This window comes from Pseudorca crassidens, chromosome 12 (assembly GCF_039906515.1).
Source record: "Pseudorca crassidens isolate mPseCra1 chromosome 12, mPseCra1.hap1, whole genome shotgun sequence".
Classification (NCBI taxonomy): Eukaryota; Metazoa; Chordata; class Mammalia; order Artiodactyla; family Delphinidae; genus Pseudorca; species Pseudorca crassidens.
Genome location: NC_090307.1, coordinates 59,957,685 through 59,982,284, shown reverse-complemented (window position 1 = coordinate 59,982,284; position 24,600 = coordinate 59,957,685). Strand labels below are relative to the sequence as shown.

General features: G+C 43.0%; 1 protein-coding gene across 1 annotated transcript in view; it reads left to right on the top strand.

Moving 5' to 3' along the window:
• The window catches only part of LOC137204047 (lethal(3)malignant brain tumor-like protein 4), a 267,106-nt gene that overhangs the window by 61,294 nt on the left and 181,212 nt on the right, over positions 1-24,600 (top strand). Inside the window, exon 4 of the mRNA XM_067701379.1 lies at positions 6,512-6,566. Coding sequence (XP_067557480.1) covers positions 6,512-6,566 — 55 coding nt within the window. The remainder of the gene's footprint in view (positions 1-6,511; positions 6,567-24,600) is intronic.

Below are 24,600 nucleotides of genomic sequence, written 5' to 3'. Positions count from 1 at the left end.
AATGTCCTAAAAATGAGGTCAGTATATCATAAGAGAAATGTAAATTTATTCTGTAATACAAAATCATGATCTTGCATGTGTATGTCTACATATCTATAACCTTACTCCATCTTTAAAAACATATGGACATCAGGAGCTTGAGTAATTTAACTCTGAAGCGAAAGGTAATGTTATTTTTGTGAGGAATATGTTTTTCTATCTAGGTAGAATTTCAGTAGCAAATAAAGAAGTGTGAACCAAACATTCTAATCCACTGACAGCATATTGTATATTTCTTTTTATATTTGAATGATATAGTGATTATAGAAATGCTTCAGTAGCTGTTGTGCTCACATAGCCAACCCTGTTTCTTGTTACCATTTCAGTTTTGCAGTAGAACATTTATGAGAAGAGACTTGCCTTGTTTTGAATTACGTAAATTTCCTGTGCATTGAGTGGGTAAAGAGGGATGGAGTTGGGGTGAAGAGCTGCCACGGAAGATTAGACCTGATTCAGTTCATCATCTCACATGCAGTGGAACAGAGGTAGATAGGATTGGGTTACTGCCTCCCCGTCTCCCCTGCCCCGTGACTGTGGACTTGCAGCGCCTTGTGTGGTCCACAGACCTTCAGCAGCGGCATCAGCTGGGGGCTTGTTGGAAACTCGTGCTCTTAGGCCCTCCCCAGACCCACGGAATCCAGATGTGCATTTTAACAGGCTTCCCAGATGATTCACATGCATGTGAAAGTTTGAGGAGCACTGGGTTGTAGTACGTTTTGTAAGGATGCAACTGTATTACTTGCACAGAGATATCCATGATAACTTTGGACATGAAATCTGCCAGGCACAAAAGTCCCATTCTTGAACCTTGCATTCATGCCTTCAGTCAGCAAGTATTTGTTAAGCTGGACGAGGGGCCAGGCTGTGCTTTGGGGAGGAAAGATGGTTAAGACCCTGTCTGCCTTCAGTAAGCTCAGCAAAGCAGACGAGACCAGTAAGAGAGAAGCTGGTCATGCAGTGTGGCAGGCCCAGTATTAGAGATTTATACAGGATATTTCCAGGCTTCAGAAGGTTACCTGACTTAGCATGGGTGAGGTGGGAAGCAGAGAAGAGGAAGTAGGATCAGAGAAAGCTTCCCGGGGGAGAAATAGGCACATGTTAGCTTTCTATTGATGGTAACAAATCACCACAAGCTTAGTGGCTTATTACAGCACATTGACTGTTACCTCACACTGCCTGTAGGTCAGATGTCCAGGCATGGCTTAAATAGGTTCTCTGCTCAGGGGCTCAAAGGGTAAAATCAAATGGTTGGACTGAGTTCCTTTTGGAGCTCTGTGGCCTCTTCCGAGCTCAGATGGTTGTCGGCAAAATTCAGTTCCTTGTAGTTGTAGGACTGAGGTTCCTGCCTTCTTGCCGGCTATCACGCAGAGGCCAGCCTCAGCTCCGGGGAGACCCACAGTTCCTTGCCATGTGGTCCTCTCACAACAAGGCAGCCTGCTTTTTCAGGCCAGCCGGAGACTCTCCTCCATTCAGCTGAGGGGAATCATACGTTGTAATGCAATCGAGGGGGTGACCACCCCATCGCCTCTGCCATTTTCTGTGGTCTAGAAGCAAGTGACGGGGAGGGGGCTTGGGGGTGGCTCCTTGGGGTCATCTGGGGATCCTGCCCACCGTGAGGTGATTTCCCTGGGGCTGGGAGGGAGAGTGGGATGGACAGCGTGGGTCCCAGAAGCCGCAGAGTGAGTTCTGGGGACTCTGAACAGGGGATGCAAGAGCATTAGAGTGAAGATGAGGAACTAATTTTGTGCTGGCTGAGTTTCAGGAGCCTGTAGGGCACCCAGATGAAGCTGTACAGTGGACTTGGGATCTGCACGTCTGTAACTTGATGGAGGGAGACGTGGGTCCATTGGTCGCCGTGTGTGAGACTGAGTGACCTGGATGCCAGGGGCTGAGCGAGGCAGGCGGGGGGCGGGGTAGAAGCCCTGGAGAGCAGGGTGATGGCTGTGCAGGGGTGGAGGCCGGTGCAAGCGAGCTGTGTGGAGGACGGGCCCTGCACAGTGGGAGGAGGGGACGGCGGGGACACCCAGCCTTCATTTTGTCCTCCATCCGCCATGAACAGCTGGCAGACACCTGACCAGAGAAGGGCAGCTGGTGCACAAACACTGGGCATTGCATTCCATTTGTTCCCTAAAACCCAGCACTGTTCCTGGCACATTAATTGCCCAATAAATGTTTTTTAAATAAGTAATTAACTCAGGGTTTTAAGATTCCTCTTTACTCCTCCCTCAGGATTCTTCTTCCATCCGAGATCTTGTTCATCCAAGATACGCTTTTTCAGTTAGAAAACAAATAGAAGATAACTTAATTTTGATTAAGTCTGATACACTCTTGACAGTTTGAGATCTGGCAAAACACCTATGATAACTGCCATTAACTGAGAGTCTGCATGTGGCATGTGCTTAGTAGGGCTCTACCCGTGTGTCTCTAATCCTCTAAACAATTCAGTCAACAAGATATCATTACCTCCAAGTCACAATTTAGGAAACCAAAACTCAGAGAGGTTAAATCACTTGCCCAGGGTCACACAGCTGGTGAGGGGAGAAGCAGGGGTGTAAACCCTCAGCTGTCTGACTCTAAGACTTGTACAGAACAGAACCTCTTACTGTGTATAAAACACAAAGTAGCCCAGGAAGCATATCAGAACATCAGGCTGTAATAAGTAAAGCATCGTGGCTCTGGTACTTGGATAGACAGGTAAACTAAAGAAACAGAAGAGGCAAATGCACCTGGGGGTTTAGTGTATAGGACACAGGTCTTAGACTGATGGGAGGAGGGGGACCATCCCATAAGTGGTCTTGGGACAGGTGACGAGCCACCTGGGTAGGAATAGTGTGTCTCAACTTCACACCGTGTCCCGGCACAAATTCAAATTTGTCAAAGATTTAAGTGTAAGAAATAAACCATAAGTGTAAAAGACATAAACAAAGAAGAAGGTTTTTATGATGTGGGAGTAGAGAAGGATCTCCTATTACTCAACCATAGCAGCCATAAAAGAAGAGTTTGATAATTTTATTTCTCAAAATAAACAACAAAAATCCTTGCATATTAAAAATACTGTAAGAAAGAAGTGAAAAAGAGAAATGACTAACCAGGAAAAAATAAATAATGCCTCTCATATTGTAGACAAAGGACTAATCTTCCTAATTTATCCAGACCAAAAGATGAGTAGTCATTCCAACAGAAAAAAATGGGCCACAGATGTAAAGAGATATTTCACAGAAAAGGAAATACAATGGCTTTTAAATATACAGTCTTCAGCTTCTTCATAATGGAACAAATGCAAATAAAACGATAGTGAGATATTATCTTTTTCATCATCATCTTGGCAAAAATCCAAAACTTTGCTATCACACCCTGTGGGCAAGGCTCTGGGAAGACGGGCCTGATCCGAGGCTGTGGGGCTGTTGAGTGCGGCTTGCTGGGCGCCAGACCTGGCAGGAAAACACAAGTCTGGTTTGACCCGGCTGGTCCACTTCTGGGAAGTCATTCTGTACATATCCTGGCACATATGCAAAACGCTCCGTGTACTGGTTTTCCACCACAGTGTTATGTGATTGGAAAAAAGATTTGAGACAACCTGGACATCCATAAACATGGAATCAGTTAAATAAATCATGAGGTATCCATTCAGGTAACTGCAAAAAGAAGGAGTGTGCTCTTACAACCTGATAAAGACCTCCAGGGTATTTTAAGTGAAAAGAAAGGTAGAAAACAGTGCTATCTTTGTGCACAAGAACAAGAAAATAAGAAAATATATTCTCTTTTTTTATAAAGGAAACTTTGCAAGGATATTTCAGAATCTACTAATGAAGATTTCTGGGTGGAGGTACTATACTAGGCCAGATGGGGGAGAATGGGTCGGGGTGGGAGGGGAGTTTTCACTGTATTAATTGTTTCTCTATTTATTTTTACCTTGAACAATGTGAACTCAAAAAATAAAATAAATTATACGTGTAAACTAAGGCATCTCAAGGAATTTACCATAATCAATTCTATATGACTGTATACACAAATGGCAGCCTGACGCAGTCATCTTCAGACTTGTGGGTTTGTTCACCTCATCAGTAAAGAAGCTTCAGTCACATATCTGGATATATATGTATTACTTGTTTATTGGAAAATTATATGATTTACTACTATACAAATTGTATTTTGTACCTTAAAGCCATAGACTAAAAAAGAAACAAAAAGTACAATATAAAAATGAAATTAGTAGTGATTAACAGTTAAAAACTAGTTTGCTCTCATTAAAATATTAATTTTTTGAAACCTTGTTTTAAAGCCTCGTGTTCCTGTTATCTGAAGTCTACTTTTTAGGTTTAGTTTTAATGGCTGTCATAGCTTAGATGACCAACCCTCTTGGTTTGTCTAGGACTGAAGGGTCCTCCAGTTATGGGACTTCAGTGCTGTGACCGGATCAGTCCCAGGCAAACTGGGACAGTCAGTCACCCTAGGCCTGGCTTAAAAAGATAAAAATGTCTACAAACAATAAATGCTGGAGAGGGTGTGGAGAAAAGGGAACCCTATTGCACTGTTGGTGGGAATGTAAATTGATACAGCCGCTATGGAAGACAGTATGGAGGTTCCTTAAAAAACTAAAAACAGAACTACCATAAGACCCAGCAATCCCACTACTGGGCATATACCCTGAGAAAACCATAATTCAAAAAGAGTCATGTACCAAAATGTTCATTGCAGCTCTATTTACAATAGGCAGGACACGGAAGCAACCTAAGTGTCCATTGACAAATGAATGGATAAAGAAGATGTGGCACATATATAGAATGGAATATTACTCAGCCATAAAAAGAAACGAAATTGAGTTATTTGTAGTGAGGTGGATGGACCTAGAGTCTGTCATACAGAGTGAAGTAAGTCAGAAAGAGAAAAACAAATACTGTATGCTAACACATATATGGAATCTAAAAAAAAAAATGGTTCTGATGAACCTAGGGGCAGGACAGGAATAAAGACGCAGACGTAGAGAATGGACTTGAAGCCATGGGGAGGGGGAAGGGTAAGCTGGGACGAAGTGAGAGAGTGGCATGGACATATATACACTACCAAATGTAAAATAGATAGCTAGTGGGAAGCAGCGGTTTAACACAGGGAGATCAGCTTGGTGCTTTGTGACCACCTAGAGGGGTGGGATAGGGAGGGTGGGAGGGAGACGCAAGAGGGAGGGGATATGGGGATATATGTATACATATAGCTGATTCACTTTGTTGTACAGCAGCAACTAGCACACCATTGTAAAGCAATTATACTCCAATAAAGATGTTAAAAAATAAAGAATAAAATGTGAAAGAATGAAAAAATAAAAGATATGTCCCCCAAATTACAGGATAAACTGTAGGAAATGATTGTTGACCAAACTTACTAAATCCTGATACTTTTTTATCAGCATCATCCATCAATTATGCACAGGTTTCGTGTAATTCAGCTGCTGATTTTCATCTTCTTGGATGACAATCAGTTTGTCTTGGAAACTATGCAAAAGTATTGGGCTTCCCTAGTGGCGCAGTGGTTGAGAGTCCGCCTGCCGATTCAGGGCACACGGGTTCGTGCCCCGGTCCGGGAAGATCCCACGTGCCACAGAGCGGCTGGGCCCGGGAGCCATGACCGCTGGGCCTGCGCGTCCGGAGCCTGTGCTCTGCAACGGGAGAGGCCACAACAGTGAGAGGCCCGCATACTGCAAAAAAAAAAAAAAAAGTATTGTACTATTTATACTTCCATAAGAGAGTTGAAAGCCCATTGAAACTCTTAATTTGAAAGATCTTAAAATTGGGAAACTCTGTCCCTCAACTTTTAAGTGTAAAATTATTATGAGTTTTTTTATAGGGGGCATACATTTTTTTATGGCCACAAAACTATGTAAGTAAGACACGTATCTGGACAAATGATCTTGGAGTATCTTTGAAAAAAGAAGTGATTCTCTTAGTCTTCGCTAAATGGTCAACTTTCCTCCAGGAGTTGCTGTGAGCCTGGCCTGATGCACTGCTGGCTCCGTGGACAGAAGCTCTGCCTTCTCAGGGTCGCTTGTGTTTGTGGTTTCTTTGCAGGGATCTTTGAAGGCATTTGTCCATTCTGTGAGGGTTGGTTGGGCTAAACTTGGACCTTAACTGAGCCTCATAAGCTGTAGCAGGTGCCAGCAAGCTGCAAGCCAGGCGAGGATGGAGGGCTTGGCGGGGGCAGGGGACGCCCTTCTTCCCTCAGCCTGCCTTTGAACCTTCCTTTCTGTCATATTTGAGCCAACAGAGAATTAAGACAATAACCAAGGGTTCCTCCCACGTCCGAATGGGTGGCACCCCCCTCCCCCCTCCCCCTGCCGCTGCACACTGGCTGCTGATGTAGGTCCCCTCCATTCACAGCGCTCTTCATGGCTTGGCTTCCAGCAAACAGAGAAGTCAATGTTCAGTGTTTCAAACAATTACCCAGAAACAGGGCCTAAACCACATTTTCTGTGTTCTAGGAGCAAGCTGAAGAAGAAAAGAAGCCCAGGGATGGTGTGACCCCTCTGAGTCACGGTAATTGTCACCACCCTTTACAGTTTTGCTTTATAGTGAATTACTTTTAAGTGACATTTTTATTAGATAGCTGCAGTTGGTTTAGGTTTATTAATTTAAATCTATAATAATAGTATCGCTAGTTGACAGTGTCACATGCTCCCCTGTAGACTTCATCAGTGTCATCTAAGACTTTCAAATATGTATATCAAGAAAGTCTGAAGCTCTTAACTCATTTATTTGCCTTTGAAAAAAGAACTGATTTGTAAACTTTCCCTGTGAACAAGAAAACAAACGATGCTGCTTAGTTTGTTTATAATTCTTTGTTTAAGCTTTCCCCCGATTGGTTTAATCTTCTAATGATGGCATTCGTACTCTTCTATTGGAGTCATGTTTTACAGGAGGTTGTACATTTGCTCCAAGATAAATGTCCCTCATTATGGTTTTTAATACATCCGTAGGTTTTAGATAACAGCTTTTTAATATTCAACTAATTCTCTGATGATTTAAATTTAAATCAGCAAATGCAGATGCTATTTCCCTGGAATATATATTCCCTATATATTGTGATTACTGCTATACAAGCAGGCAGCTGTTATTAAATTTTCTGTAAAATATAGTTGAATGTCCAACATTTGTGCTACACTTGGTGGGAAAGAAGCATGTAAATTTGATAATTCTCCTCTAATGAACTTTTAAAGTACCGTAAGTATTTAACTTTCTTTCCCTCCAATAATGGAAACAACTGAAAATATCTTAAAAAATGACAAACAAGATTTGAGGTTTTTAAAGACCATATATAATGCTTAGTCTTGGCACGCAATATTGAAAATTTGTGATCTTCTACCTAAATGATTTTTAAAAATAAAAGTTGTTTTCTATTAGAAGCAAAATATACTGCTTTAAATTTCTTTTCTTCTTTTGCTGTCACCCCAAGTCCCATCATGTTCTTTGCTGAAAAAGCAAAATAGAACACAGTAATTTGACAATTATGTAACTTGATGTTCAGTTTCATTGAAATACACTCCAGTTATGCAACACTGGAATTCTAGAAATAAGTTTGGACTGTACCTGGCCCCAACAGCAGGGTATTTTTTTTTAAAAACAATTGTTTTTCTTCTCAGAGAGAGGTTGTGATTTATTATGTTGTTGTCTCTCCCCTGCAGCTATATTTTCCACACTAATGTAAATTGTTTTAGATTCTCTTATTCTACAGTTGAAGCATTTATTCTAGGAAAAGAAAAGCAGACTTAAGCCAACAAATTAAAAATATTCAGTCCTCAAAACTAAGATTTTTTTTAGTAATTTAGTATTTATAGTTTTCATTGTAGCCAGTTACATGTTTATCTTAAGTAGTTTTTCAGTTTTACTAGGAAATAGCTTTTTGCTGTTGTCCTTCCTTTGCCAGACTTATTTTGTAGCTAGTGGTCCATTCCCCAAAGTGTCATCCTGTGGCTTATTCTTCTCCAGATCTGACACTGGTGTCATCGCTGTTTTCCCCAGCTGTGGAACATTGCTAAATGTTTAGAAGAAGGATGAGATTTGGTTTGTGTATACAGATGCTGCAAACTGCTCGTTGAATACGAGTTGAATTATTCGAGGGGCTTTTGAGGATTTATATTTTTACTACTTTTAATGCGATAAAGGAAACTATTCCCTAAATTGCCTCCTGTCTTAGTATTATAATGGGGATCTTCCTCCTATAGTTCCTGGAAATAGTTTAATCTTTTCTGTAGGCTGCTTACTAAACAAAATAGATTGAGTCACTTACCTTAGGCCTTAAAAATAATAACAAAAGAAAAACAAAAACTGTGTACTCATACATATTTATATGTGAACAGAAAATTCTATTGAAAAATAAACAATTTCTGTAGTGATTTTACAACAAGCAAGGCATTTCTTTGAAAATCACTACAAACTAATTTATTGCATGCCCAATCTCTGTCACTAACACTGACCTCTGTGTTACAGATGATGAAGCTTTGAGGGGCCATTTGACTTACTTAGGGTAAAACTAGCTAGTTAGTGGTGGATCCAGGATTTGAGCCCACATCTAGCAAGTTCTAAAGCCTGTGGTCTTTCTACTTTACCTGTGGTCTTTCTACTTTACCTGTGGTCTTTCTATTTTATCATTTCCCCTTCTCTGTAGCTATTAAGACTAAGGTAGAGAAAACTGGAATCTTGCTTAGAAGTGGCATGGGAAGAGTAACTGCTAATAGTTAAAGTATTAAGGGTGTCTCATATGGCCCTCTGTGTCCTTGGGGACTGGCTGGACTAAATTTTTCTTGACATAGTCATGCCATGAGTTTAATTTTTTGGTTCTTTTGGAAACTCTCAGCTATATAATTCCTATATTATCCAAAAAATTTACCAACTGTCTTAGATACCCTTAAGAGAAGACTTGTCTCGGTAAGAATTATTTATTAATAATTATGTATGATGGAGGTTATAGAATTAGTGTTGTCAATCACTATATAATCCCAGACCTCTACATTTGAAGTCTCCAAAATAAAAACAACTGATTTTTTTTTCAGTTGGACAAGTGATCTGGCTTTTTCCCTTCGTAATTTTAAGTGCTCTTTTAAACTAACACTAATATTTCTTTGGTTTAATGTTAGGACTGTGAGGTCTTTATAATCGTAAAAGCAGTAGAAGAAATTATAAAGGAATATGAGATATATATACATCCAAATTAAACTGTGTATGCCAAAGAACCTCATAATAAATAAAATTAAAGCGGAAATAAACTGGCAAGTATTTACCACAACTACAACTTGCAGAAGGTCCAAAATAGATAAAGGAAGTAGAAAAAATAATCAGGTACACTAAAATATCAGTACAAAAACAGGCAAAAGGCATTAGGAACTAAGTAATTCATGGAAGAGGAAATGAAAGTAGCTAAAAAGCAAATATGTTTAAATGTATTCAGTCTCACTAGAAAACAAAGAAAGACAAAGTTAAAAGCAACGATGAACATTTTTTAACCTACCAAATTAACAGTCAACAAAGTGCTAATGCCCCATTGCTGGTGGGTCAGGGAACTAGCTCTCTGTAACTAGCTCTCTGTACATTGCTTCTGGGAGTATAAGTTGGCTCTATCGTTTTGGGGGACACATTGATAGTATTTATTAAAAATGTTAAGTCAACATTTCCTTCAACTCAGGGACTCCACTTTTTGGAATTACTTAATGAAATAAGCATGAGCATTTAATTTATGCATATGATACTCATGGTACTATTTATATATGGAGAAAAGTTGGAAATAATCTAAATGTCCAACAAATGTGGAATAGGTAAAACATTGTGGTACAATTTTGTGTAGACAGTTGTGTAGTCATGTAAATGCTTTTGAAGAACTTTAAATTATATGGAAGGGAAAGCTTATGATAAAATATTAAGGGGACCCGGCCCCCCCCACCAGGAGGGATTAGTCTCAGTGATGGTTTAAAAAAAATCTCATATCTATACATGAGATAAAAGATGTTAAAAATTGTTATTTCTCAAGCTGTGAGATAAAAAGTATATTTTCTACGTTTTCCAAGTATTTTTTTTACAATTAGTAATCACGTTAGAGTCAGCCAGATATTAAAAAAATAAATTCAGAAATTCCTGAACACTAAGAAGTTCCATTTGCGGGTGGTATTGTTGGAATATCTGTTCTTAGATTTATTTCTTTTTTTGTAGGTAAACTTTTTATTTTGGATTAACTAGATTTAGAGAAAACTTGCAAATGTAGTACAGGGATAGTCCTGTATATGCTTCGCCCACTATCTTCTGAGGTTAGTATCTTACATGACCTCAGGACATTTGTCAGAACTAGGAAATTAATATTGGTATGTCAGTGGTCATTAAACTGCAGACTTTATTCAAATTTCACTAGCTTTTCTACAAATGTCCTTTTCCTCTTCCAAGATCCAGTCCAGAACGTCTCTTTGCAGCATCACTGCACACACATCTCTTTTACTTTAAAGTCTCTCATGTTGTTCTCTCATGGCCCGAGCTGGCCGGTAGCATCCAAGTTTCTTGAGGGCTCCAGTATTTTCTCCCTGGCCACCACTCATCCCGTGTCCACTCTCGGGCACCTACACCCTGCCACTCCCCTGAAGCTGCTCTTGCTTAGCTCACCAGGACCTCAGGGATGGCGGTTAACATTTTGTGGGTTGAATGGAACCAGGGACGTCCCAAATCAATGGACACTTTCATGCTGTTACTTTTCTTACTCTTTGGATTTCACTTAGATGTTAAAAATGAACCCGTCTTGGTCCCCTGATGGTCAGCCTGCTTCTGCTGCAGTCCCTCCTCCTGCAGCACCATCATCCACCTGCAGTCAGTCCAGATCCTGGACACACCCTGGACCCCTCCCTCTCACTTACCCAGGAGCCTGGCCACACGGTCACCACCCTTTCTCTACTCATCCTTCTTGATTTCTCTCAAGTCATATCCTCCAACTCAGAGCTGCCTCTGGTCATTTTTCTGTTGTTCACTCTTTATACCCTCTCTAACCCAACGGAAACTGAGCTGAGATCCTGTTAGTAGAGGGCCCTGGGTCCTTTCTGTAGAGTAGCATTCAAGGCTTCTCACCATCTGCACTTGCCCATCACGTGCCACCACCCGCAGTCGTTGGTTTGCTCGGCTGAACAGAACCTGCAGTCTAGACCGTGCTGTCTGAAGAACCGTTCCTTCTGCCTGGAGGATTCTTCCTCAGGCCAGAACCAAGTAGCCGGCTCCTTCAAAACCCAGTATCTCCCCTACTTGCCTTATTTTGTGTTTTTCTCCCTATTCTGTTTTCTCTCGGCATATCCTAGGGCATTTGGTTTGAAGAAATTTTTTATGTGATGCTGTATCTCTCACTTAAGTTAGCATCTTTTTTGTTTTGTTTTGTTTTGTTTTTGCGTTACGCGGGCCTCTCACTGTTGTGGCCTCTCCCGCTGCGGAGCACAGGCTCCAGACGCACAGGCTCAGCGGCCATGGCTCACGGGCCCAGCCGCTCCGTGGCATGCGGGATCCTCCCGGACCAGGACACGAACCCGTGTCCCCTGCATCGGCAGGCGGACCCTCAACCACTCCGCCACCAGGGAAGCGCCTAAGTCAGCATCTTTTAAAAAGACATACAGTCAGGTCCAGTCCAGCCCATAGGAACTGTTGTTTAGTATGCTGAAGTAATGATTTACTAAAACTCTCAAGTATTAATTAGCTAAATGGCCTGAAGAAGAATTAACACAGCTTCTAAAAGTGCGTAACTACTTCCAGGGAGTAGTTTCTATGCTGGGGGATGTGGCTAATTGAGTGACTTTGAAAGATTCAGAGGGGCCCCTTGAGCATTATCCCTGCAGTCTTCTGTTAGAGTAACTGGTCTGCTTCCTGGGTGTACACACAGAGGTGCTTTCTTGCAAAATAATTACATGCCAGTGGAACTAATGTCTGCATTTTTTAAACGTTGTGAGAGATCTGTTCACTTCCACCATGGTAATTCTCTACCTAAGGAAGCATCTCAACATCAGAAAAGTGAAAACCAAATCAATTTTAATTTAGAAGATTCTTATCTTCGGTTGGCATTTACAGTCATTAAATACGCAGTTAAATATTCAGGCATTTGGGTATTTGAACCTAAAGAACTGCATTTTCGTTGAGCCGTGAAACTGTCACGGGAGGATGAGCAGGGGACTTCTTTCTACCTAATGAACTTTTGGGGGGAGACATCGATAACTGAAGCATCCACAGGCACTGCAACAAAAGTCCTCCTCTGTAACAGTAGTTCTCAGTGTAGGCTTCCAAGTAGTTTATTTGCTGTCGATACTGGTTTACAAATGAGCTCATCTTTGAATTTAACTGATTAAGTTGCCAAACCTCTCCTCTAGTGTTCTGTCCCTTCTGGGTGGATGAGTGGTGGTGTGTATGTATATACTCTCGCGAAGGAAAAGCACATATTTGTTTTCTTCCTGGAGTCAGTCAGTAGATGATACAATGAATGAAACTGTATAAAGTACAAGATAGGGCAAGGACCATGTTCACAAAGCCTGTCTTATAAAGACAGTTTGTATGGGCCATGTTGAATTATGTTATTTATTTATTTTTTAATTGAAGTATAGTTGATTTATTATATTGTGTTAGTTTCAGGTGTACAGCAAAGTGATTCAGTTATATACATATATATTTTTTCGGATTCTTTTCCATTATAGATTAGTGCAAGATATTGACTGAACACAGTTCCCTGTGCTATACAGTAAATCCTTGTTGCTTATCTATTTTATGTATAGTTGTGTGTATATGTTAATCCCATACTCCTAATTTACCCCTCCCTGCTCTTTCCCCTTTGGTAACCGTAAGTTTGTTTTCTATGTCTGAGTCTGTTCCTCTTTTGTATATAGATTCATTTGTATTATTTTTTAGATTCCACATATAAGTGATATCATATGATATTTGTCTTTCCCTGTAAGACTTACTTCACTTAGTAGATATTCTCTAGCTTCATCCACGTTACTGCAAATGGCATTATTTCGTTCTTTTTTATGGCTGAGTAATATTCCATTGTACATACATACCACATCTTCTTTATCCATTCATCTGTCAATGGACACTTAGGTTGCTTCCATGTCTTGGCTATTGTAAATAGAGCTGCTATGAACATTGGAGTGCATGTATCTTTTCGAATTATAGTTTTCATCTCTTCTGGATATATGCCCAGGATTGGTATTGCTGAATCATATGATAACATTATTTTTAGTTTTTTAAGGAACCTCCATACTGTTTTCCATAGTAGTGGTTGTACCAGTTTGCATTCCCACCAGAGGGTTCCCTTTTCTCCACACCCTCTCCAGCATTTATTTATAGACTTTTTTGATGATGGCCATTCTGACTGGTGTGAGGTGATACCTCATTGTAGTTTTGATTTGCATTTCTCTAGTAATTAGTGATGTTGAGCATCTTTTCATGTGCTTGTTGGCCATCTGTATGTCTTCTTCGGAGAAATGTCTATTTAGGTCTTCTGCCCGTTTTTTGTTTGGGTTGTTTGGTTTTTTTGATATTGAGTTGTATGAGCTGTTTGTGTATTTTAGATACTAACTCCTTGTCAGTCACATCATTTGCAAGTATTTTCTCCCATTCTGTAGAGGTTTTTTGTGTTTTGTTGGTGATTTCCTTTGCTTTGCCAAAGCTTTTAAGTTTGATTAGGTCCCACTTGCTTGCTTGTTTGTTTATTTATTTGGCTTTTATTTCTTTTGCTTTGGGAGACCGATCTAAGAAAATATTGCTATGATTTACGTCCGAGAATGTTTTGCTTATGTTCTCTTCAGGAGTTTTATGATGTCATGTCTTATATTAAGGTCTTTAAACCATTTTGAGTTTATTTTTGCATATGGTCTTTTAATTTAGACGGTACTTTATATATATATATATATATATATTTTTTTTTTTTTTTGCAGTACGCGGGCCTCTCACCGTTGCGGCCTCTCCCATTGTGGAGCACAGGCTCCGGACGCACAGGCTCAGTGGCCATGGCTCACGGGCCCAGCCGCTCCGCGGCATGTGGGATCTTCCCGGACCGGGGCACGAACCCGTGTCCCCTGCATTGGCAGGCGGACTCTCAACCACTGAGCCACCAGGGAAGCCTGGTACTTAATATTTTAATTATCCTTGTTTGTCTATGTCCTGTCTTGGATTGTCATCTTTCAGTATTGTAAAACCAGCACAGTCTTTTTAAAAACCTACTGAAGTTTTTGATAATAAACTTTGTCAATTATATGTATTAAAAAAATTCTTTAATTCTATGAATCCTTTAATAGTATATGAAAGCAGACACCATCCTAAACTTTTACTTCAGTAGAGAACTTGCTGAGGAGCCTTCAGATTATTTATGCTCCCAATCTGTCCTGCAGAGGAGCCTCTACACCCTGTCATTAGGGGTCCCTAGTGGGCAGTAAGAATCTTGAACCCTGGAAAGGGGACTGAGTACCTGATTTTTAGATTGATTTAGCAGAAGAAAATGTCACGGAGCAGCACTTACTTCCAGTGGAGACGTGTGAAGCCTTCAGGCCCCGGGGGCTTCGCCGAGTTCTAAGGAGGGTGGGCCTGGAGATGTCCAGCTTCTGTCTCCTGCCCGAGTGGAACCCCATCCTCCCTTCCTGCACGCTTCTCAAACCAGAGACTTTTGTTTCCTTTTGAGATTGAACCAAAGGATTCTTGCCACGAATGTGCTTTGCATTTTTAAAGTATATTTGATTTTTGTTCAGCATAATTACCTTTTGCTACTGAGATGAAAGCTGCTCCTTTGGGGGCGCTTCAGTATTCATTTGAACCTACACTATTTCATGTGAAATGTTTTATATGGGTAAGCGGCTTATTAGCTGCCTATGTTTAATAACTGCTTCCTTCACACTGTAGAGTGAAAGCATTTTTTCTTTTCCTAAATACATTAAAACTTCTTTTGGAAACTATGTCAAACTTATGGAAAAGTTGCAAGTATGGTTTAAAGAATTTTTCCCGATGATCAGAGAACAATTTGCCAGCCTGATACCTCAGATACTTCAGTATGTGTTTCCTGCAAACAAGACCACGCCTGACACGACTAGGACAAGCCATTCAAAGTGGGAGGCTCCTGCCACGCAGGCTGCAGACCCCAGTCAGCCATCAGAGCTGCCCCGATAATGCCCTTGGCAATGGTGGACCCAGCTCAGAGCACACACCGTGTTTAGTCGTCTGTCCCTCCAGTCTGGACCAGTTCCTCAGCCTTCCCTGGACTGGCAGGACCTTGACACTTGGGGAGGTAACAGGCCACTTAGTTTGTAAACGCCCCTCATTTTGGATTTGTCTGGTATTTCCTCATGATTAGATTCAGGTTCTGCATCTCTGGGGGAATATCACAGAAGCGGTGCTTTTTCTTCTGGTGGCATGACCAGTTGCACATGATTTTGATTTGTCCAGTTTCTGCTGATAACTTTTATCTCTTGATGGTGAAATGGTGACTGACAGGTTTGTCAACTGTAAAGTTACAGTTTTTTTGAAATAAGTGTTTTACAGAGAGGTAATTAAAAGGTATAAATATTCTATTTTCACCAAATTTTCTATTTATGTATTTAATTTTTTTTAAAGATTTTTTTGATGTGGACCATTTTTAAAGTCTTTACTGAATTTGTTACAATATTGCTTCTGTTTTTTGGTTTTTTTGGCCGTGAGGCATGTGGGATCTTAGCTCCCCAACCAGGGATCAAACCTGCACCCCCCTGCATTGGGGGGGTGAAGTCTTAACCACTGGACCACCAGGGAAGTCCCTATTTATTTATTTTAATGTGGACTTTATTCATTGAATTTAAATCAATTTCTGTTATTTTGACGCACAAACGGACCCCAGTTTGGTCAGTAGGGACCCCTGCAAGTTGGTTTTGGTGTTTTTGTGATGTGTCTCTGTTACTCCCTGAGTAACATCTGTTTGTGCGTTTATACACACAGAGATTTATGCATTGCATATATGTACATACACAGGCTTTCTGGCACTGTTGAGTTTTATATGTCAGTCTATCTCTGTATACTGAAATCCCTGAATTCACAGTGATACCTCCAATTCCATCCTGATCCCACAGGATTCACTCTAGTTTTCTGCATTTAAGTGTTTTTTTTTTGCGGTACATGGGCCTCTCACTGTTGTGGCCTCTCCCGTTGCGGAGCACAGGCTCCAGACGCGCAGGCTCAGCGGCCATGGCTCACGGGCCCAGCCGCTCCGCGGCACATGGAATCCTCCCGGACCGGGGCACGAACCTGCGTCCCCTGCATCGGCAGGCAGACTCTCAACCACTGCGCCACCAGGGAAGCCCTGCATTTAAATATTTGAGTCTCGGTTTTTGACAGCGAGCGGTGCGGCTGCTGTTACCCTGTGTGTTTGCCTGTTCGCTCACCCTCCTCTGTATTCTGGTCCTCTCGTCGCTGCGCCGACCCCTCCCGGACTCAGGCCCCGCCCTCCGGGCTGCATCCCTAGATGCCGGGCCGGCAGCCTCTGCGGGGGTGAGGGTGTGAGACACCTTCCTTATGCTCATCGGGCTTCAGGCCCGATGCTCTGCACCAGGCGGCCCTTCCAGGGGTGCCCTCCTTGCCTGACTCAGGGTCCGACTTCCCACTCGGGGTCATCGTCCTGGGTGGTGCCCTCAACACTTTGTTCGGGATTCGCCCACCCACCCCCTCGGTGGTGACTCCCCGCCCCCCCGGGGTGGAGGTCTGTGTGCTGAGCTCCCCCTCTCCCACCCAGTGCTCCCCCACGGATGCCTCCCCTGTGCCCACGTGATGGGCCCACGTAACGGCTTTAGGACGGAGTTGTTCAGAAGGGGAGGGAGGGACAGATGGGGGAAGGAGACGGCCAGGAGGAGGAGGAAGGAGGAGGGAGGCACAAGGCCCGCCTGGAAGAGGAGGCCAGGAGGCCAGGAGCAGCCCTGAGGTGGAAACAGGGAAAAGACGGGTGAGGCAGTTGAGTGTGGGCCCTGCTCCTGTTTCCGGTGGCCATTCCCCCTTCACGGCCACGGCGCATGGGTGGGTGGTGACCAGGGCTCCTGGCGTCGGGGGTGCCTGAGAGGTCCCACCCTGCCCTCTGTGCGTGTGGCATTTCCTCAGTCGCCGCCCACTTCGGACCTAAATTCCGCCGTGAAGCCTCATCCCCCCAGACCCTGCTGCCGACCCTCCCGACCCTCCTCCGCTGCATTTGGGTATCAGTCCAGAGTCGTGAAGCCCAGGGGAGAGTTCATGTGACTGTTGTGTTTTGAGTCTGGATGCCTGGGACCAACGTGGGTCCGATGCGGGGGCCTCCGGAGAACACTGGTGGATTTCTCTCAAAAACCAGGGAGAGATAGGAATCGGTGATGTACTCTTGTTGTTTTGCTAAACTTACTGATTGTTGTAGCGCTCAAGTGCAAAGCTGTATTTGTATGGTAGCTCACTTTATAGCATAGATGAATTTCTTAGAAATTCACCTGGAATGTTCATGACTAGAGTCAATTTTCTACCGATTTCCATATGCATAATTGAATCCTATTTAAAAACAAAAAAGATTTCCTCTAAGAAAGCTCCTTATTCCTAGTGCAGACACCACAGCGCAGCACAGAGAGGCTTCCCTGATGTTCAAGCCCGATGCAGCCAGGCAGGCAGCTATGGGCAGATGGCCTGGGCCTGGATACTCAGCCACGGTTTTGCCTTGAGCCCAGCATAAATGTTATATTTAGAAGTCCAAACTTTTAGTTGTTCTTTCTGAAAAATGACTTCTTCTGATTATATGAAAGGAAATGCAGAATGTGCGGTTAGACTCAGAATTTTGGTTTTGCCACTTAACCGTGTGACTTCCAACAAGTTATTTAACTTCTCTAAGCCTCAATTTTCTTCCCTGTGAAATGGGAATAGTAATACCTCTTACCCCATAAAATTGTCAGGATTAAGTGAGAAAATGTTTATAGAGTGTGTTTGGCTCTTGGTAAATACTCAACAGATGTATTCTTCTTGAACAGCTTAAATCGGGAATTTATGTATTAGTCTTAGTAATTTCAGGTTCTTTTTATGTAGGCCCATAGTTTGCTTAGGAGATTCCTAAGGGACTGTTTTAAAATTATTTACTCTAGAGGATTAGCATTAGGTGAAGCACTCTTAAAAAAAAAATTGTCTTTATCCTACTTAAGAAAGAACTTATTTTTTTAAAGGAATAGACGTGTATGAAGTTTAAACCTTTAAAAACTCATCTGGCTTTTCTTCCGTTACCTAGTTGGAAACAGCACAACATGGTTCTCCCAAGCCTTTCCTGCAAAGCCTCTTTGAGATGTAGCAACGTGTAGAAAATAATTTTTTGGAAAAGCACCATCAATAAAAACAGATTTTGGCCAATATTTTGTGAATGTTGCAATGGGAATGCAGAGCCTGGGGACATGATAACAGCATTGGGTTTGGTCTTCAGTAAGTTGGGCAGATTTAGAAGGTATATAGGGTTATACACATAGACAAACTTTCAGAAAACTTGACCGTACAATTATTTGGGGATAAAGGGATCTTATATTTGATTTAAAGTCATTCTCGTCTTGGCAGAGCCCACACCCAGCGGTCCTAGAGGGAGGAACACGCTCACTAGCTGGATGGCTGGCCTGCCCGTCAGGTGCCCACGCCGACCTGGGCAGCCCCCTCTATGCCTTGTTCTTTTCACTTCCTGTGAGCTCTCTGCCAGCAAGGCGGTGGCTTCTGCTTCTGGAATATTTCTCCAGTCTGCTACTCTTTTCATCTTCCTTAGCTGGCAGTCCTTACTCTTCTCCCCGCCCCTCCCTCCCTTGCATTTCAACGTAAAGCCCCAAGTTGTGAGGCCCAGGGGAAATCCACCTGCATGCATGCTGCCATCCGTCGCCTGGATGTCCCCACCGATGTCCTCAGACCTGCGCTCGAGATGACCTGACCCACCTCATCCTGTCCACACGTCCACCCTGCTTTGCTTGAAACCTTTCAGATGCCTCCTGTTGCCTGGTGGATAGGATCCGGGCAGACCCTGCTGAGGCCTCACACACACAGACTCTGCCCTTTCCCCTCCTCGGCCTGGTCTCAGCCGTGTGCCCACTCACCCCTCATGCTCCGGCAGCGCTGGCCTTGTTTCCTGGGGTGCTGCCCCAGTGCCCCACGCCCGCTGTGCTCCCTGCCTGTCCCTCTAGGGCCACCTTTGGCCTGATCATTGTGTCCATGTGTTGCTAATGCCCGCTGACCCTTGGGTTTGGGCTTTTGAGCCGCGTGTCAGGAAGGCTTCCCTTCCTGACCCCTGGACTAGGCCGGGCGGTCTGTTCTGTGCTCTCAAGGCCCTATGTTCTATAAAAGCACTTGGTTCATAATTGTATTTTGGATTATTTCTCCATTAGGTTTTAATGCTTGAGAGTGAGGCCTCATGCCTGTTTTTGTCCGCGGTTGTGTCCATAGAGCCCAGCACATAGTGGGTCCTCCATACGTGTTTACAGAAGTGACCAGAGAAAGTGGTTGATGAGGCCAGGAGCTGGGGAGGCCGGTGGGGAAGGACCGTGGGTGCTGTGCTACGCCATGTGGACGTCAGGACTTGGGCTGTCCCTGGAGAGGGCTGGAGTGCGTGTGGGCAGAGGAGGGGGTGGAGGGAGCCGGGTGCCCACGAGACAGGCCTGCTGGGCTCTCACAGGCCAAGCAGACTCCACAGATCCCAGAGGGCGGAGCCTTGGGACCGCCAAAGCCAGTGTGGTTGCTGCTCACTGACCTTAGAAACACGGGGGTTGCACTCGAGGGATGAGGCTGGGCTTTCGTGTGGAGACTGAGGGTCTGCAGAACATTCCAGGGGTTTGGTGAGAAGGGTGGAAGGGATCGTCAGGTGTGTAGGTAGTGGTGAATCTGTGAGTGCAGGGAGACCTCTCTGGGGAGTACGTTGAGCAGAAGGCTGAGGATACCTGCCCCGCCGGGAGAGGAGGAGAAGCCAGCGAGCGTCTCAGACGGAGCCCCCAGAACCAGGGCCAGGACCCTGCACAGAACTCTGGACGCACACTTTCTACGCAGAATGGATCGGTCTCTGTGATGGAGATGTTGCCTATGTTGCTTTATGCAATTAAGCATAAAGCTATAGAAAGCCAGGTCTTAGAAGTTTATGACACTGCTATTTTAATTTTGCTGTGTGTTGAAAAGTATTTTACTGAGATGAGCCTATGGTTTGCCGTTTTCTTTGTACTTTTAATTATCTATAATTGTCTTCACAGGGCTTGGTATCTTAGGAGAAATTATTTTTCGCTGATAGTTGTCGTAATTAATTTTTTATAATAACAAGTCTGAATTCAATAATTCAGGACGTAGTTTGACAAGGAAGCTATATTTTATTGATGATTTTTAAAGCACAGAAAGGATCCTTGGGAATTGAAACCAGCTATTTAAATTAGTGCACATTTATGGCTTATCAGAGTGATGGAGCCATGAAATAAGACATTTATGCCAAAACTAAACCTTGGGGAAATCACTTCTTTCATATTTAGAGTGATTAGCTGATTTATTAGATACCTCCCAGCCCGAAGCTTTATGACTATATTTAAACCTATTTTGGAGAGTTAACATCATAAGCTTTCTGTACAGAAAACGCTAGGATAGTGCAAGGTTTTTCTAGACAACATGTGCTGTTATAAATTAGTTTCCCAAGCATCAGCTTAATGGGACAGGAAAATATTAGCTATGGATGTGTTTTTAAAGTTCTTTTATAATTTCTGTATTTTATACAGTGAACCTCAGTTCAAATCAGAGAATACAGTAAATGCTATGTGATACCTCTTGTCCTAAGCTATTTTATTATTTGTGGATTCCTACTTATTTTTCAGGCTAATGAAGTATGATTATTTGATCCATTTGTTGAGCATTTAGAAACTTTTTGGTAGTGAGTTTGAACAGTTTACTAAATATCAATTATTCCTGATTACAGTTCAGTGTTAGTTTCCTGTAACCATGACTTAGCAGTTCCAACAGCAGAAGTTTGTTGTCTTCTGGTTCCTCGGGTTAGAAGCCTGACATGGGTCCCACTGGGCTAAAGTCAGTGGGCAGGGCTGCGTCCCTTCCAGAGGCTCGAGGGGAGGAACTGTTTCCTGCCTTTTCCAGCTTCTACGGGTCACCTGCACTCCTTGGCTCGTGGCCCCTTCCTCTGTCTTCACAGCCAGCAAAGGAGCATCTCTTGGGTTTTTCTGCCATAGTCACATCTTCCTCTGACCACAGCTGGGAAAACTTCTGCACTTTCAGGGACCCCTGTGATTATATTGGACCCACGTGGATAAGCCAAGATGATCTCCCCATCTCAAGAAGCTTAATCACAGCAGCAAAATCACTTTTGCCATATAACATAGCATGTTAACAGTTTCTGGGGGTTAGGGTAGGGACATCTTTGGGGGCTGTTATTCTGCCTCCACAAGTTCTAAGTTGCAGAATCACTTTGAGCCTCCTTGCAGGAAGTGGGAATTATTGTGTACCTGTTGCTAAGGGAACGGCACCATTATTGAGCTCCTTTATTTTAGGGTTTTTTAGTCGCGAGGTCTACAGTTATGGCACTTTCCTGTTGCATGTACACAGCATTAATATTCTAGTCAGGACCAAGGGGCCCTCATAACAAAAGAGTCCTAAAGAGCTCAGTGGCAAAGAGGCCGATGGGGACTAATGAAATCCTTGCTGCTGCTTTGAATATGCTTTTCAGGAATTTAATTTCACAAAACCGTTCTAGATGTTTTTACATTAAAAATTTTCTTTAAACAGTGCTAATTTATCATTCAACTAATAAAATTACTCTATTTTGCCCCAAATGGTCTGCTAGTGAACTGAAATTCAGTGTTCCTTCATGGATTTAAAACTTATATTCCCTGAGAATGATTAGTGTTTTGAAAGGTTAGCAAGCTGTGACGTTAAGATATGATTTGGGGAATAATTTATTTTAAACACTTTCAGCATCAAGAGAACAAACAATCTCTTTTTTGGGGGGGCGCTGCATTGGGTCTTTGTTGCTGTGCGAGGGCTTTCTTTAGTTGTGGCGAGCAGGGGCTACTCTCTGTTGTGGTGCACGGGCTTCTCATTGCGGTGGCTTCTCTAGTTGCGGAGCACGGGCTCTGGGCGCGTGGGCTTCAGTAGTTGTGGCACGTGGGCTCAGTAGTTGCGGCGCTCAGGCTCTAGGGCATGCAGGCCTCAGTAGTTGTGGCGCACGGGCTTAGCTGCTCTGCAGCACATGGGATCTTCCCCGACCAGGGCTCAAACCCGTATCCCCTGCATTAGCAGGCAGATTCTTAACCAGTGTACCACCAGGGAAGTCCCTAAACAATCTTGAATAATATTTTAAGTATGTCCATTAATTGAAGTCCAGCAGGGGATGTCTTGAGTAGAGGAAACTCTAAATTCTGATCGACAGAATTAATTAAATTAATGAAAGTAGCAGTAACAACTGGAGCTCTGTTATATTCACCAGATTACAGGAGATGTCTCTAGGATACAGAGAAGCAAACATCAAGGGAAATACGTAGTTGATCGTTTTATGAAGAGGATATTGCCAACTCATACAGACGGATGTTAATTTGATGACTGATAGCATGGTATTCATAGGGGAGTATTTTAATATCAACCTGTAGTCATTTGGGTCTTCTTCACGGTGTCTCGGTAATACAGGTTATTCTCGTAGACCTGCCTTCCCCACCTCCACTACATATCAAGGGGGAAACCAGTTAACATGGGAAAATCTGCACACAAATGTCTCTTTACTGTAAACTTCACCATCACCTGAATATTCCCGTAAGAACCTGGAGCTTTCTTAGTTCTTCTTTCTCCTCTAGTGACAGACCTGGGCCCCCTCAGGAACCCTGATGCGCATTCAACCCCCTGTTAAAGTGACCCTTCACCTCTTTGGCCTTGTCTCCTTGTTCTCGTCCCTGTGTCCACAGTCACCCGTCTGGTCTGATCTCTCAGTTGAGGTGATGAGTGTCTCTTCCTCTCCTCCACCTCCTCTTGTTTCCCTTCCTCGTCCTCCCCTTCTTTCTTCTCTCTTCCTTCATCACTTGCTCTCTCTTTGTATCCTGATACATCAGTCTGTCCTGGATTTTATGTCTCAGTGCTTTATCTTCTATCAGGTTTTTACTCTCTGCCTTCCATTTGAGTGTTGAGATTCCGCTGTGTTTCAGCTATGATTCTCTTCCCATTTTGCACTTTTTCTCTTGATGACTTCTGTTATCTGGATGGTACCCCGGTTGTTTCTGCCTCACTGCAGGTTCAAATCTCAGCTCCAAGCTGGAGGTGGATTCCACCTGGTTATCACACTCTCCCCAGTCTTCTTTTCTCTCTATTCTTTTAATGCTGTCACCATTTACCCATTCTCCTAAATATATGCATCTTAACCTTAATTACTTAGCAAGTGAGGAAAACTAACTAAAGATGTGGGAGAAGTTGTTGTTGTTTTTTAATTAAAACAAGAGAGAATAATACAGGCATTTCTGTAGCAACGCGTTTGAAACTCTGGAGTAACTGGATGATTTCCTAGCTAGTGATTATCAAAATGCACCCAGGAAAAGTTGAACATTTGAATAGGTCATACAGTAAAAGAGACTGGAAGATGAGGTCCAGCCAGGATCACAGCTGAACTATTCTTCCACTTTAAAAGAACAGATCATTCCAGTGGTATTCAGACTCTTCCAAGCCACATAAAAAGGTGAAAAATTTTTTATGAAGCCAGCATATGAGATTTGAGGAATGTAATATAAAAACCGAAACTCTAGGGCTTCCCTGGTGGCGCATTGGTTGAGAGTCCACCTGCTGATGCAGGGGACACGGGTTCATGCCCCGGTCTGGGAAGATCCCACATGCTGCGGAGCGGCTGGGCCCGTGAGCCATGGCCGCTGAGCCTGCGCGTCCGGAGCCTGTGCTCCGCAATGGGAGAGGCCACAACAGTGAGAGGCCAGTGTACCGCAAAAAAAACCAAAAACCAAAACTCTAGACTGCAAATGCATATCACATACAAATATGAAATTCTAAATAAATATTGCCAAGTATAATCTAGCAATATATTAGAAAAATGATATCCTATTACCAAGGAGGGTATAGTATTCAGTAGTGTAAACTTCACCAGTGAAACAGAGTTCAGTATTGTAAAATCTGCCAACATAATTCACACATCAACAGATTAAAAGACCTCCTCATCTAGGGCTGGCTTGTTGAAACAGCCACCTTTCTGCTACCTCTGGTATCACTTCTCTCTCCTTATTCTACTCCATAATCTCTACAGCTGCAACCAGCAGTGTCTTTAAAAAAAATCAAAACTACCAAAAAACCAGCAATGGGCAGGGCAGAGGAGAGACAAGTCCAAACTTATTATGGCATTTCTTTCCTTAAAAACTTCTGCGGGTTTCACAGCGTGTATATAGGCTTAAGACTAAAATTCTTCCTGTGGTGTTTTAATTAGATTTCTTTTGCAAGGAAGAGAGATCACTCCAGCTTCCTCAGGAAATGGGCCGTACTGTAAAATTCATGCTGGAGGAGGATGGGGACTCTTGGAAATTCAAGAACAGGACTGTGGTCAAAGAGTTCTCAGTCCTGCCCCTGTCTC